This window comes from Ursus maritimus, unplaced genomic scaffold (genome assembly GCF_017311325.1).
Source record: "Ursus maritimus isolate PB19 unplaced genomic scaffold, ASM1731132v1 scaffold_18, whole genome shotgun sequence".
In the NCBI taxonomy this organism is placed as follows: domain Eukaryota; kingdom Metazoa; phylum Chordata; class Mammalia; order Carnivora; family Ursidae; genus Ursus; species Ursus maritimus.
Window position 1 is genome coordinate 8,820,474 of NW_024424230.1, and position 15,756 is coordinate 8,836,229.

General features: G+C 36.2%; 1 protein-coding gene across 1 annotated transcript in view; it reads left to right on the forward strand.

Moving 5' to 3' along the window:
* The window catches only part of TMX3 (thioredoxin related transmembrane protein 3), a 42,872-nt gene extending 27,749 nt beyond the window's left edge, over window positions 1-15,123 (forward strand). Inside the window, exons 10-16 of the mRNA XM_008685878.2 lie at window positions 861-959; window positions 3,311-3,368; window positions 3,557-3,610; window positions 4,460-4,516; window positions 8,309-8,438; window positions 10,288-10,356; window positions 11,764-15,123. Coding sequence (XP_008684100.2) covers window positions 861-959; window positions 3,311-3,368; window positions 3,557-3,610; window positions 4,460-4,516; window positions 8,309-8,438; window positions 10,288-10,356; window positions 11,764-12,021 — 725 coding nt within the window. The 3' untranslated portion in view covers window positions 12,022-15,123. The remainder of the gene's footprint in view (window positions 1-860; window positions 960-3,310; window positions 3,369-3,556; window positions 3,611-4,459; window positions 4,517-8,308; window positions 8,439-10,287; window positions 10,357-11,763) is intronic.
* The last annotated feature ends 633 nt before the right edge of the window (window positions 15,124-15,756 follow it).

Below are 15,756 nucleotides of genomic sequence, written 5' to 3' on the forward strand. Positions count from 1 at the left end.
ACTAATTTTATAGGTTTGATAACTTGAAATGTTTTGTTTAGCAATGCAAGTGATAGAAAAAGCACATCTTTCAAGAAATCATTAAAATCCAGTCTTCAACCAAACATTGGTAGGCTTTTACAAAAATCAGCTTCTTTTCGTGCAGTTACAGTAATTGTCCACAGTTACTTCAGAATTATATATCTAATCGGGACATAATATTTCTCTTGATATTACAAATGTTTTCTTTTTGCTTAGCAAGGAAATTATTTGATGTTGGAAAAAGGCGAAAATACTATGGCTTTATATGTATGCTGTGTTTTACATACGAGAAAGGGTTGTAAACTGAGGTAGAAATGTCATGAAATAGAAAACAGCAAGAAATTATAATAAAAAGTTACTTATACTGCCATCATTCAAGGATAACCATCAACCCAGGATAACCATTTAGTAGGAGTGTATGCCTTCATTTAATCATTCTGTCAGGTTTTTTTCATTCTTTGTTTTACAAAGTTACAGTCATACTGTAATAATGTTTTACAACCTGCTTTACCACTTAATTTTTAAAAAACCTACAAATGGTCTTCCTCAATATGCACCATAATTATTTAAATTATTTCCTTTTTAGGGTATTTTACTTATTTCCTTTATTTATTTATCTTTTGCTTTTTTAATGATGCTATAGTGAAGAATTGCTCTGTCCATTTATACTTTTGTACATCTCATTGTTTGCTTAAAATAGATTCCTAAAAATGAAATTTGTGAACTTAAGATTATGATTCTGTGTCAAAGCATTTTATACATATTGCTAGATTAGAACATTATAAACATTTTAAACTCTTATTTGCATATAACTTATTAGCTTTGTTTTATTTTTAAAGAGTACGAGGATGGTGATCTGTCATCTTGGATCAACAGGGAGAGGTTTCAGAACTACCTTACTGTGGATGGCTTCCTCTTGTATGAACTTGGAGACACTGGTAACAAGCGTATAAGCAACTCTCCATCACGCTGCAGAATTTTCCTTAATTGATTTCTTAAATCTGATTCTGTAGGAAATGAATTTTAAGGTCTCTTTCATAATCTCCTTTCTTTTTAAGACCTGAATGCTAGTTCTTCTTCATGAGAATATAGACTAATATTAACAAAGAACAAACATTTGTATGGGGAACAAAGATAAGTTAGAAAAGGTTTACTAGTTAGAACTGATAGTGACAGGAAAAACAGAGCCTGGATAATAAGGAAATGAAAAAAATAACCAATATTAGGAGCTGTTTTGTAATAGAAGTTGGAATATAACTCATCACAACCTTTGAGGCCTGTGTTTACTTGTGATGAAAATACGGGCACCACACTGTCATGGTTCCTTAAAGTCGCAAGATTGAAAATGACAAGCAAGGTAAATACATTTATAGATCCAAAAGTGAAAGCTATAAGAAGCTGACTGGAGGGTCTCAAGTAGATGTAAACTACCAAGATTATAAGAAGCTAACCACGTAAGTTTTAGGAGGAAGTGTTTTGTAAATTTATAATGAATTACAAATGAGAAATAAATCATGGATATTACTGCCACGTTTGTTTTCATTCACAACTTCGTGATAAGTGGGATGGAAATATAGTTTTAGATTTAAAGAACGGAAAAATTTTACTCAAGGTTCAATTTTTTATATGGGAAGTAGTGTGCATAGATTTTCCTCTTCATGGTTTCCTGCTTTTGAAGCTATTGAATACAAATTAGAACCAGTAGGTTCTGCTGTTATTTTCAAACTTTTAGGATACTTGTTCTGCTCCTGAGCCTGCTTATTCATGTTGTGTGTCTAGTGACATTTCTGTCTTTGCTTATCCTTACTGAGGGAGGCGTGTGTTAGCTCCGTATTGGAAGTTGATGTGGATACTGTCAAAGATTGTGGGTTTACTTTTGGATTCTTTCAGACCCATGTGAAGGGAAAAGGGGAACAGTGTAGGAATATAGTAGTTTTGCTTTCAGTTCAGTAATCATAGGAGACAGCATGACCTTGAGGTCATTAAAATAGGCAGGTCTGCCTCTACTCAGATAGTTTCCTTTCCCGGATGAATTTGGAAAGAAGTTGGCTGTGGAATGTTCCTTTTTTCTATCCAACATAATTGTCCTTGTTTGGTTGTACTGCTGTGGCTCTGCTCCTGCTCACTGTCCCACCTGGCCACCCACCGCACAAGCACAGAGATCCTGGCTCTCGGTGGTTTCAGACATTTCTTGTCTTTCTCGGAAGTCCTGGGCATGGCGTCCCTGTGTCTTCTGGCCCCGCCTCATTCTCCGTCTCCTCTCACTCTGGTCTTTCCTCACTCTCCCTTCTCCAGCCACACTGACTTCTCGGTTTCTTAGAAAGGCCGTGCACCTTGCACCAATGCACCTTTATACCTGGAAATGTATAGTTATTTCATGTTTATCCATCAGACTCGGACCAAACGTTGCTTCCTCAGAAAATCTTTCACTGATCCCCTCAAACTACTTAAGTTTACTCTGTAGGACTCTTTCATAAACACCCTGTTCCTTTCCTTCAGAGCTCTTCTCATTGTTAACCATACATTTTTTTCTGTGTTGTAGATGATTTTTGTATGTTTCTGTTGTTTTCCCTACTCGACTGTGCTTCCCACTGCTTCAGAGCTGTCTCTGTGTTCATCACTCTCCGGGTCTTTCCCACAGCTAATCAGTGGTGGTGCTTCACAGGTGTTCCCCTGGCCTAGAACAGAATACACACGCTGAGTTGCAGCATCTGGTCTTCTGACTTCAATACCAGTACCCTGGTTATTATGTCATGCTGTCTGCTAGAGGATGTTAGAGATGAATGTCATTTATGTTGTGTTTAGGGTTAAGTATATTTGTGTCAGTCTTGTTTTGTTTTGTGTATTATTACTGGCAAGTAGTGATGTGACCCATGGCACTGAAGGGAATAGCATGTAAAAATCCTTCTCTTGTTATATGTCATTCTTTTAGAGCCACAGAATTAATAATAAGTTTTTTTTATTAATAAAAAATTTATTTCTTAATGTCTTAGATTTTGACAAAGTACTCATTTTAGTCAGTTTGTGGGTACTGTGAAAACAGTACAATTTGAGTATATAAATTGTTAAATATTTACTGTTATTTACATTTGGGGGATGGAAGGTGGGAGGGGACCTCTCATTTCCAGTGGACTAATTCATTGATTCATTCTGCTGTGCATAACATGTAGGATAATTGGAATTAAATTCTAGAAACTATTTACTAATATCCGATTCACAGCTACAATAATAACTGAAAAGTCTGTGTAATGAGGGCTATTGAATTTAGATATGTCATTCTTAATTTCAGGAAAGCTTGTGGCTATTGCAGTTATTGATGAGAAAAATACATCAATTGAACATACCAGGTATAGTGTCTTGAAATAGTTTTAAGCTTCACATACCATCTAATTCAGACTGTATGTACATGGCTTCAGATAAACTTGATATAGTATCTTACTTTTCTCTCAGTATTAGATAAGGCAGATATTATAATTGAAAAATGATAATGTATTTTTGAAGTGAAGAGATAAAATATTCATGTATTCTTTCACAGATTAAAATCAGTTATTCAGGAAGTTGCGAGAGATTACAGAGACCAGTTCCACAGGTAGGTGCTTGCTTCAGGAACAGTCCTTTATCTTTGTTTAATTAGATTTTGTAATATAGTAAAGCAAAAGTGGTACTGTTTTATGCTTTCAAAGGTGAATCAAGATACTGAAGTGAATTATAGTATGTTGCATTTCAGTGTGAATTGTTTGGACTTGCTGTTGTCATACAAGTAAAATAAAAAACTTTATGACTTGGATCATACTTGCTTCTTGATGGGATTTGGATACATTTGTTGTAAGGAAACATAGACAAGTACTTATGCATTCGAGATAAAGTTAAATGAGCAATCACAAGTTAGATACAGACAGATGATGATTATAACATCAGAGAACTCGGAGAATAACTAAATATAAAAAATAAGTAATCTTGGTGCTTTGTGCCAAATCATTCTGTTTGTTGCTGCTATAAGAGACAGTCTATAAATTTGTTATATTATTTAATTATTCCCTTTTTATTCTGAGTCCGCTAATGATTTATCAGTGATATATATCTATATTTCTCCTGTTACATAGTATAAGCACCTTCTTATTAGTCCTTTTGTAAACAAAATCAGTCATTTTTCTTAAACATATTTTAGTTAGAAATGCTTATATTGTCCTGCATTTTAAATATATAGAGAGTAGAAATATCTTAGAATTTAATTAATTTTACTCATATGTATTTATATCTCAGAAGCCAGTAGAATTATACCCTTTTCTACATTTATTTTATGTGATTTGTATGTTAAATGTTTACAGTGTTCACATGCTTACCAAGCCCTCAAGTTCAGTTCTTGGTACATATTTACCTTGTTTTGTATCTATTAATAGTGCTCTCTTTTTTTCTTTTGGTTATTGTTGTTGGTTAGGGATTTTCAGTTTGGCCATATGGATGGAAATGACTATATAAATACCTTGCTGATGGAGTAAGTAAAGTTCTAAATGATTAAATTATTTTGCTGTTAATTCTGTCAATTTTTAAATGTCTGTTTCTGAGACACTTTTAAAAGCATTACTTAGCTGAGGGAAAGAAGTGAACTTTTCATCTATGCTGATGCAGATATTCTCCCATCAAATATCTTACTTTGGCTTTTAAATCTAAATTTGAAACTCACTGAACTTTAATATTGCTTTATATTAAAAAATGTATCTCTCAGTTCCATGTTAAAAATTTATCTCTAAATTCCATATATTTTGGAAAGAAAACAGCAGTCAAAACTTATAAATTTTATAGTTTCTGTTTAACACACAGCTTACCTTAAGTTCAGTTTCAGTGTGTAAATATAATTTAAGTAGGAACTTTATACATTCAAGAATTAACTGCTATACTAGAAGAATTTATTTTAACAGAGTAAAAATAACTTTATAGGGTAGGGAAAATACACAGTTTTAAAATAATTCCATCAGTTATGTTTATGACATAAAAATCTGATTTGTTACTTCAAAAAGTTGTTATTAGAAAACATTTATCATACTTATACTAAATTAATTTCGAATAAGAACCTACTCTATGCAGTACACATTTAGTATACATACAGTATTTACTGTATGTCACACACTGTGTTTGGTATTGTTGATACAGAAAATGAGTAGAGTCCCTGTCTTAGATGCTTGTATTCTGCTGTGTAAGACAACATAGTAATTGCAAAACTGTATGAAAAGGTCTTTGTAGTAGAGGGTTCTGGAAACATACAGGCTCCCACCCACACCCCATTGCACACAAAGGTGGAAGGGTTCAGAAAATGTTTGCCAGAGTAGGCAGTAGTGAAGAGAAGTTACCCAGAAGAAGAATGCCTATAAAAATAACTGTTTGTTATAAAGAGTATGGCAAACCTTGTAGAAACCTAAGAGAAATCGTTACGGTATAAATCTCACAAAAGGGGACACTCTGTAGTAGAAATATATTTTTAATAGGATTTTTACAGTATATATAGTAGGGACTTCGGTAGAACCATTTCTTATGTCCTTTAAGGCAAGCCAGCAGTCACTGTTGGCAAGAGGCTAAAGCACTTTGGGTCCAATAAACAATTCCTTGATCCAGGATCATATTCAGAATATGTACAGATGGATGGATATTCTTTCATGAGTATGATTGTTTTGTGAGTTGTGAGACAGCAGAAATTTTGAACTATAGCTGTGGTCCGAGAAAAACAATAATCTCTACCACCAACACCTTGTTGTGTTGTTTTGTTTGTTTTTTATTCATATTTTGCTTTTTTTTTTCTTTTTCGAAAGAAGAGAAAGCACATGATGATGGTTATGTGATAATAATACAAAGTCCTCATTGAGCACTTAATTCTGTGACTGACACTGGATTGAGTGGTCAATAGGTATTTTTTAATTTTTACAATAACTCAGTAAGGTGTAAGTACTATTATTTCCATTTTATATAGATGAGGAAATTGAAATTTCTTAGAAGAAACTCAAGGAAGTTAAATAATATGCCAAAGGATGCCCAACAAGTAAGTTTCAGAGATCCAGTTCTCAAATCCAGATCTCTCTCACTCCAAAGCTCTTCCGTGACATTAATATTGTCAGAGAAATTAGTGGAATTTAATAGGTTTAATTCCTAAAGTATGAACTTAGGGCAAATACATGATATTATGTAAGATCGTTACACAGCTGCACTATGTTTTTTACATTGTCTCAAAATAAATAGGGTACTGGCAGAGCCTAAATCTGTTCAATTGTTTTGTTTTGGGTTTTTGTAAATATAATAGGGAATAGGATAAAATGATACTTTCCGTTTCCATCATTATTCAAATTGAATTATTTTACAACAGATAGTTTCTAGTTCCACTGTGTATTCAACTTTTTTTATAATATGTATTTTTATAGGCAGGCCAAGTTCTGATCCATTCTGTTAAAATAGAATTTTTTTTGCTACTTATGCATTATTATAACTAGTAACTAAACTGCCGTAAATCAAAAAGTTGTCTTTTGTATTTTTATGAACAAGAGCGAAGCTAAGATTTTTTTTTTTAAATTATATAGTCAGCTAACTGTTGCCTAATAATAATACTGGATAATCAACTACCCTGATACTCAGTGAATTCAAGCTGTAATATATATTCTCACTCACCTGGGCTTGGCTGACGCTGACTGGGCACAGATAGATGTGGCTCCAAACTGCCACTGAGATTCAGGTCTGCGCAGGCTTGCATGTCCTGACCCTGGAAGGATATTTCCCTGGGGAGTCATCGTGTAGCAATCACAGAAACACAGGAAGGCAAGCCTAGCCATGCACACACATTTCAAGCCTCTGCTTGAGTCACGTCTGTTAACCTTCCCCTTGGCCAAGTCACACGGCTGAGCCCAGCATCCGGAGTCACATGAGCATGTGTTGCCTAGCTGGGAAAAGGGTGTTGCGTGGGGAGGGTAGAGAATTAGGAGCAAGAAAGCACTCTACTGGACTCCATTACTTGTGTGGTGATCATACAGTGGTGTGAACTGCTTCTGCTGCAGAGTTTTGTACTTTGGCAGAGTATTTTCCTGTAGACATACCAATAACCATAAACCCCTGTGCAGGTGACATACAGAATTAAGCACCTTCCTTCCTTTTATGATCATGCCAAAACCTATCCTTGAAAGGAAAAAAATTAATTATTTCAATTAAATGACACCTATTAGTCACGTTTTCTGTCTGCAAACTGATGTCTGCGAATCAGTGACGCGCTTCCTAAGGATGCGGCGGAATATGTGGTGGGATAGCGGGAGCTCAGAAAACTTGCAGTAGTACTCATTGAACACAAGGTACTGTGCTGAATATATAACTTGAGTTTTCTCACATAATTTTTACAACAAAATAGGTACCCTCCCACTACTCACCTTTTATTCATTTATACATGGAAAACATGAGGCTTAAAAACCGAATTATGGGAAAGCCCCAGGCTTGAACATAAGCAGTGTAACTCCAGAGACCCTGCTCTTTCCTATCTTGTTTCCTCAGTGCCACTTAACTGAGTTGTGTGTGCCCAACACTGGTGGGATTTGGATGGCAAGGAATAAGATTGCCCAGAAATTGGTACTTCATACATAATAATTTTTAGTTTAATCATAAATACTCAGCTGTCTGATATTATATATTAGAATGTTTTCTTTCGGGGCACCTAGGTAGCGCAGTCGTTAAGCGTCTGCCTTCGACTCAGGGCGTGATCCCGGCGTTCGGGGATCGAGACCCACATCGGGCTCCTCCACTGGGAGCCTGCTTCTTCCTCTCCCACTCCCCTGCTGTGTTCCCTCTCTCGCTGGCTGTCTGTCACATAAATAAATAAAATCTTTAAAAAAAAAAAAAAAAGGAATGTTTTCTTTCCCGCCCTTTTTTTTTTTTTTTAAGAGAGAGCAAGTGGGAGGGAGGGTGGAGGAGGGGCAGAGGGAGAGAATCTCTAGGCGTCTCCCCTCTGAGTGTGGTGCCCAATACGGGGCTCGATCTCACGACCCAGAGATCATGACCTGAGCTGAAATCAAGAGTCAGATGCTTAACTGACTGAGCCACCCAGGTGCCCTAAAATGTTTTTCATATAATCTTAATTTAGCTATTTTTTAAACTGATGCACAATTTGAAGTTTTCTTCGTGTAGGCATGGGGAGGCAGAGCTATTAATAAGGCTTCCTCCTTTTGTGATTATAGTTACTTAGATATAATATAAACGAATTTCAGAATATTTGTTATCTCTGTGTTTAATGTGTATTTTGATTTCTTTGTTTTTTTGTTTTCAGTGAACTGAAAGTCCCAACTGTGGTTGTACTGAATACTTCAAACCAACAGTACTTCTTACTAGACAGACAGATTAAGAATGCCGAGGACATGGTGCAGTTCATTAATAACATCTTGGATGGCACAGTAGAGGTGAGTCGTTCACTTCCATTTCAAAGGGACAATGGGAGGAGGTCGAGGAGAAACAAGCTTTCTTCTTTTCCTCTGATTCTGAAAGGAAGAGTCATCACCTGGGGTGAGGGGCAGTCCTCCCCACCTTGCTTCTCTCACATCACGGAGCCACATTCTCAGAGACATAGAAGGTTCTTCTATGGAAGAGGCTGCTCATGGGTGGAAATGTCTCTTTCAGGGTTATTTGGAAGACATTTTTGGTTGTCACAGTGAGTGGGAGGTGTCATTGCCGTTTGGAGTTGGGCTTGGATGCTGAGAGGTCTGCAGTGTGCCCAGCTATCCCAGTAGTGAACCTTCCTGGCCCTTAACGTTTCTGGGTTCAAGAGTCTAATTGGATTAAGTTATTCAGATTGCTTTTCTAAGAAAACCTGTGAGTAAAACCACTGTTTCTTAAGAGATAAGGAAATGTACTGAGAATCGGAGCCTCAGTGGAGAGTTTCAAATCCAATCATATAAAATATTTCTCAGAAATAATGAATGGAGAAAGGATGAATACCTACCATTTACATCAACATGGATGGAACTGGAAGGTATTATGTTAGTGAAATAAACCAAGCAGAGAAAGACAATTATCATATGGTTTAACTCATATGTGGAATATAAGAAATAGCACAGAGGACCATACAGGAAGGGAGGGAAAACTGAATGGGAAGAAACTGGAGAGGGAGACAAACCATGAGATGCTCTTGACTCCAGGAAACAAACTGAAGGTTGCGGAAAGGGAGGTAGATGGGGGGATGTGGTGACCGGGTAATGGGTATTAAGGATGGCACATGATGTGATGAGCACTGGGTGTTATACACAACTATTGAATTAGTGAACACTACATCAAAAATTAATGATGTACTATGTATTGGCTAATTGAATTTAAATTTTAAAAAAAGAAATAATGAAGGGATAGTCTTAACTTCCCATCTTACTGCAGTGTAATTCAGACTGTGGGTTGCGATCCACATTACGGGGCCATGAAGTTACATCACATTGTGACCAGCATGCTTCTTACTTCAACAGACTAGAATAAAGTAGAAAAGATATGAGACTTCTAGGCTTTTATGAAGTTAAGTTACTATTTTGTGAGAGTTTTGTTTCAGCTTTTACAAACTTTATTTGAAAGTTGGCTCACAGAATAACAAGCATTTCTTTGTTGGAAACAATTGCTTAGTAGGAATCTCATATTTGTGAAAGTAATACTTACTGAAATGAAACTCACCTCTCTGAGGGAGAACTCTTCTATGTGTAAGTTAGTGAAACCATGTTCAAACTGTTCGGCAACAAAGAGAGCCTCACATAGTTTGGAAATTCAGGCAATGAGCCAGACTTCAGGGACGGCCAAATGCAGGGATTTGATAGATTTTCATCAGGAATTTTTCTCTCTGCCTTTCAGCACTTTTGGGTGGGGTAGGGGTGGTTGTGGGGGGGGGTGGGGCTTCATTCTTAGGGAGACTCTCCCTACACAGTAGCAAAGATATCCTGCAGCAACTTGAGTTTAACAGGCTCAGCTGAACTCTGAAATTAGGCAGGCCTGGACGGCTGGGTCAGCCTCAGCCGGGCTGCTTGGAGTATGAAGGGGGACTGAATTCCTCACAAGAGAATCCGAGTGTGTTCACATGAGAAAGCAGGTGAGACAGAAAAACAGTAAATATGTACTGCATGGCTCTTTCAGGCACTTTTTGTCATCTCCTGGAGTCAACCCTTGACCTGCAGTGGTAAGATTATATAACAGAAAAATGAAGTCATGGTACTTAAATAACAATTTGATTTTTTTTTTTTTTTTTTTTTTTTTTTTGCTTTTTTTCCTGTTAAACTTAAGGCCCAAGGAGGTGATAGCATTTTGCAGAGATTGAAAAGAATAGTATTTGATGCCAAATCTACTGTTGTGGTGAGTTGTGACAGTTTGCTTAGTGTCATTGATAATTGAGAATATGTGGGTGTATAGTTGTTTTATGTCTAATGGAGGTGAAATTTCAAAGGATTAGGTAAAAATGCATCTTTAATTTAAAAGATAAGAACTAGTCCATATTTACATTAAGAAAATACATTCTTCAGGTGGGAATTAAGTTTCTCTGATTACTCATATCTGTGTGATTGGTGAGTTAACTGGAGTTCAGAATCCGTTACCTCAGTGACATGACTTAAAAGTGTTTTTCAGAGTCTCTTCTCCTTTTGCCCTTTTCAGTCACTGGATCTGAATCTGCTTCAGCTCTCGGTCAGCTTGACAGCAGAGGCATTCCTAGATTTGTTGGAGCCTTAAACTTAGTTCTGGTTCTCTTCTTGAGCTACTTACTCCATGGGTGTCTTCATTAAGGCCAGAAGCAGTCGTCAAAGTAGAAATCCTCAAAATCGGCCCTTACGACCCTGTGTCCCGCTGCTGCTCTAACTTCCACATGGTTTCCTCACTTCCTCTTGCCCCATCTCCCATCCATTCTGCGTACCGCCAGACAATGAATATGACTAAAATAGTCCATTTGGGTCACTTTCCTTCCCTTTTCCAGTGACCCACGTGCGAATACTCTGCATCTCAGATGGTCCCATTATTTTCTGAATTCTGCCGAAGCTTCCCTGGTGCTTGTTGCTAGTGCTCACACTGCCTCATTCTTACTCACACTTAAATTTCTGCATCAAAATACCTTTATTCCGGGAAGCCTTCTTCCATTACCTCAATCCAAAGTGACCTTGCCGTCCTCTGAACGTGCCTACGTAGCTCTCATGTTACAGCCGTAAGCCACAGAGCAGAGTAGGGTTGCAAAACCTATGCAGTAAAACTGCTTTTACTTTTCTGAGAACTAAGGAGATCGTGTATAAACTGAGGGAAATTAAGTTAATGTGGCTTTACTACTAACCAGGAAGTAAAAACTATGTAAGAGGTCATGTGAAGAGGAATGTGGATGCGCCTTCTTTATGGTAAGTGACCAGCCTTCTCAGTGAGCAGGTTCCTGGAGTCAGGGCTACAACGCCGACGCTGTTGGGCACATAGGTGCCATCTCCAAAGAGACCTTTGTGGTTAATGTGAGGAAAATAAATGTCTTTAGAAAAGGTTATAAAGTATTTGGTGCCTTTTTCTGCTGCTGGTAGCTGGTTCCACACACACACACACACGTAAAATTTCGCTCTCTTATGGTGTCTTCAACATGGTAGCTACTGCAGAAATACTGACATTGAGTCATTGGAACTAAAAGCAAGTTGAATGGTAGCAAGAGGAAGAAATTTGCAGTGGTTCTAAAATCGTTCATGTATTTTATACCAGAATACATAGGAGGAGAACTGAATTGTGATTTTCTTCCCACAGTCTATCTTCAAGAGCTCTCCACTTATGGGCTGCTTTCTCTTTGGCCTCCCACTGGGGGTCATCAGTATCATGTGCTATGGCATCTACACAGCTGACACCGATGGAGGTTATATAGAAGAACGATATGAAGTATCCAAAAGTGAAATTGAAAGCCAAGAACCAACAGAAGAAAGCAAAGAACAGGAGCCAAGGAGTGGAGTCACCCTAGTGCCGACAGTGCAAGGACCCAAAGATGTATTAGAAAAGAAAAAAGATTGAAACTTTGGTAGTGTAGAATATTTGATAGGATTTCAAATTATTAAAGAACCTATTTATTGAACTTAGACATTTAATCATGATCTTTACAAAAGAGAATATGTTATTTGTATTTTGCTAATATCAACTTGCATGGATTAAAGTAGTCCTTCATAAATGGGGAAATGTTTGGAGCGAAGAGATGAAATGTTTGTCCTAAAAAAAAAATCAAGACACTCCATCAGAGTTCACCTTATAGATGTTATATAGCAGATCAGTTCTTGCATGTTTCTCTATCTGAGTATTCTGTGACACAATTAAGATTCTTCGGCAGAATATTTAAATGGGTCAATCAGGTAGAAGATACATGCTTGATAAAGAAAAACAATACCTTCACCTCCTACCATTCATTCTCCTCATATATTTTAGATAAGATTTACATGGGGAAAATGAAGTCTTTAAAATTTAGGCACTTTAAGGAGAACTAACAACTTTTTCCATGGATGAAATTAAGATTATGACTTAAAAATAATTTGGTTTTATATAGCATAGCAATTTTATTTTTAGTTATTTTTAAAGGAAAGGAAATGTTCCTTTTTAACTTTATACTCAGTTACATTATGAAAATTTCATATGGGTCTATATAGTGGGGAAAAAAAGAGTCTTATGTTTGATCTTTGGAAAATAATGGATTTGATTGGAACACTGATTTCAAACCATGCCCTGGGACATGCTTTTAGCAGGTGTCTCAGTGGTCACTGTAGAAAGGGGAGGGTCTCTGTTTTATATATTGGAATTTCTTCTAAAAATTTCCTTTGAGAAAAAGCTCCTGCTGCTTTTTAAAAAGTAATATATATCATATTTTTTATGTTTATGGTATGGTAACTTATGCGTGTATCTGTGTGTATATATATGTGTACACACACACACAATATATTTACATATACATATATAAAATTTGACATATGTCTGTTATGTAATATTATGGGCATGTGTATGTTCATAATGAGTAATGAGTGACATAATCAGCCTGTCCACAAAATTTATGATAATCCAGTAATTAAGAGATCTGCCACTTACCTTCTCCAGCCTCTCAGTTCTGACTCCCATTTCAGCCAATGACCTCCCATCTTCTTTCTATAATGATATAATATAGGAATTCTATCCCAGTAATGTATAAAAATTGGCCTTGTTTTTAGCAACATTATGGTGTGTTTATTGTAGGTTATTTTTGCGTCCTTCCTTTTAGCTAAGTTTAGGATTTTTACTAGATGACCATATTTTGGGTGATGATTAGTATATGTGCTGCTGAAGCGAGCACATTGGGTGATGATTAGAATGATTTTGATTAATCACTGAAAAATGATTAATCACTGTAAAAATATGCAACTCATGGTCCTGATATTGAAGTTGTGTAGGGCTTTTGTCCTCAAGGCAGCTGTTGGTTACTTCTGATGCCATGCTGATCACAGCTAAACTGAAGCTTGTATCCAAGAACTAAGAAGTTACTAGCAATTGTTTTATTGTATCCATGTGCTCTTTTAGCATATCATAATTAAACGCTATTAATTTAACAAGTAGATTCGTCTCCAAAGAGTAATGAGGGGTTCTTTTGGAGGATAAATATTAATGTTCCCGTGGTCAAGCTTGTTTTGCAGCAGTGAAAAAAGCTTAGGTGAGTACAGTGCCTCCCTTGAGTCTAATCTAGTAAGGAAAGTAAAGCTTAGTCTCCTCCAGGGACAGTAGAAAATTATAGAAAATGCCATGGTTTTCTTGTTCATGTTTATCATTATCAGATGTCCGTCATCTGCACATTTTTGGCCTTGTCAGTTATCACTTATAAATGAAAGACCTCATTAGAGGAAGAAAAGTAAAAGCTCAGTATGTATCAACAAACAAAAGTCCAGCTATCTTTGTATTCTGAGATTTGCTTGTCAATAAGTTAATGCCTTAGGTCTGTTACCTTTTTCACAGCTCTCTGTGTTGCCCTATATTCTATTTGTGTTTCCAAAGTGTGTCTGTTAGGAAAACAGAATGTGTAGATGGTTTATAAGTGAATAATTTTCTTTCTTTTCGCATTGAATTTTGCTTTATTTGTTTCTACTTTAGGATGTTATTAGACTTCTCACAAAACAAATTTAAAATTTTTGTTCACTAGTATGCTTTTCCCTTTAATATGGTATTAGCACTTAACTAGGAATGCTGTTTTCATTTCAGGAAAAACTACTCCCAAAGTTAATTTCTTAATGAATCTAGTAGTAGAATATAGATGTCCTAATTCACTGGTGGGTCACCTTATGGCTACATATTAATGAGAGTATCCTTCAGTAAGTTGAAGTTTTGCCTTTTCTTTCATTTGCAATAAAATTCTATTTCTAAATCATAAAATTCAGAATTCCAGATAGCTTGCTGTTGCTGAATCTAGTGCTCAGACAATATTTAATTATATTTCAGAGAAAGAAAGTACATGTTTTTATCAAGCTATGCACCTCATTATAGCTTGCAGTCCTTTTTGTTTTCTTCATCATACACATTAATATTTCTCCAGCTACTTTACCTGAAACTTGTTTGAGGTGTATTAGACCTGAATCTTTACTTTCTTCCTTGCCCCTAGTACTTTCCCGGTATCTGACTTAGAAACAGCATTAAGAGCCAAATGTCTAGAGGTTGAAAGAAACTATGTGAGTAGTAAAACAACTGTATTATTTTTGTTTAGTGGATTTTTGTTGATGTTTCTTGAGTTTTGCTTTAGGGGCTTTTTTGGTTTGGGTTTGCCAAAAAGCAATTTACATATTTTCATTGTTGCTTCATGTGATATGGAAGTAGGACAGGGAAAACTACTTAGGTGTTCTTATTATGCAGATATTGTTCAAATAAACCAGGGTGGGATATTAAGACAATCAATTAATTGGTGGGATTAAGTTTGCCATTTTATTTTTATAAATATATATTTTTTCTGAATGTGTCTGAGTCCAAGAGTGGGCAAAAAATAATTTTCTACTTTGGACTAAATCTATAAAGGTTTTTGAAAGTCTGTATTACTAACTTGTTGAATTCATGAAGTCTTGCCTTCAGGCAACCAATTGTAAACCTTTGATTTTCTAAAATAAATTTCAATTGAAAACATGTATAGTTTTATTATTTTTACTATTTATATTCTGTTTGCAACACTAATAGTTCCTTGTGCAGGCATAGAGGACAGCTAAGACTGATCTCCCACAAATTATTTTTCCTTTTATTAAACTGTAAGTTGTCATTATAAAAACATAATGAGTTTAAACAGACTTGAGAAAGATCAGATTGTTATCTAATGCCCTTACAGATAAAGAACCTGAGATTCATAGGTTATATATATTTTGTATTTGTAAAACCTGATTACTTTTAAACATTAATTGCAGGGTTTGGAGTTGGAATCCTTGGACTTGAGTCTGTGATCAACGGCGACATTGTGATCTTGGACACAGCACAACCTCCTCTCCTTTTCACTGTCAGTGAAATGGGGATCTAAAGCCTCAAGACATTCTTTTTTAAAATAGCATCAAATGGGGAGAGTATATTATGAAAAAAAGTTTGTACAAATACTATTTTTTTAATAATTTATTTTTCGTGTTATACCATGAACACCATTTTTTAAAGAGCGAGCGAGAACACAAGCAGGAGGAGGGGCAGAGGGAAAGGGAGAAGCAGACTCCCGGCTGAGCAGGGTACCTAATGTGGGGCTCGATCACAGGACCCCAGGATCATGACCTGAGCGGAAGG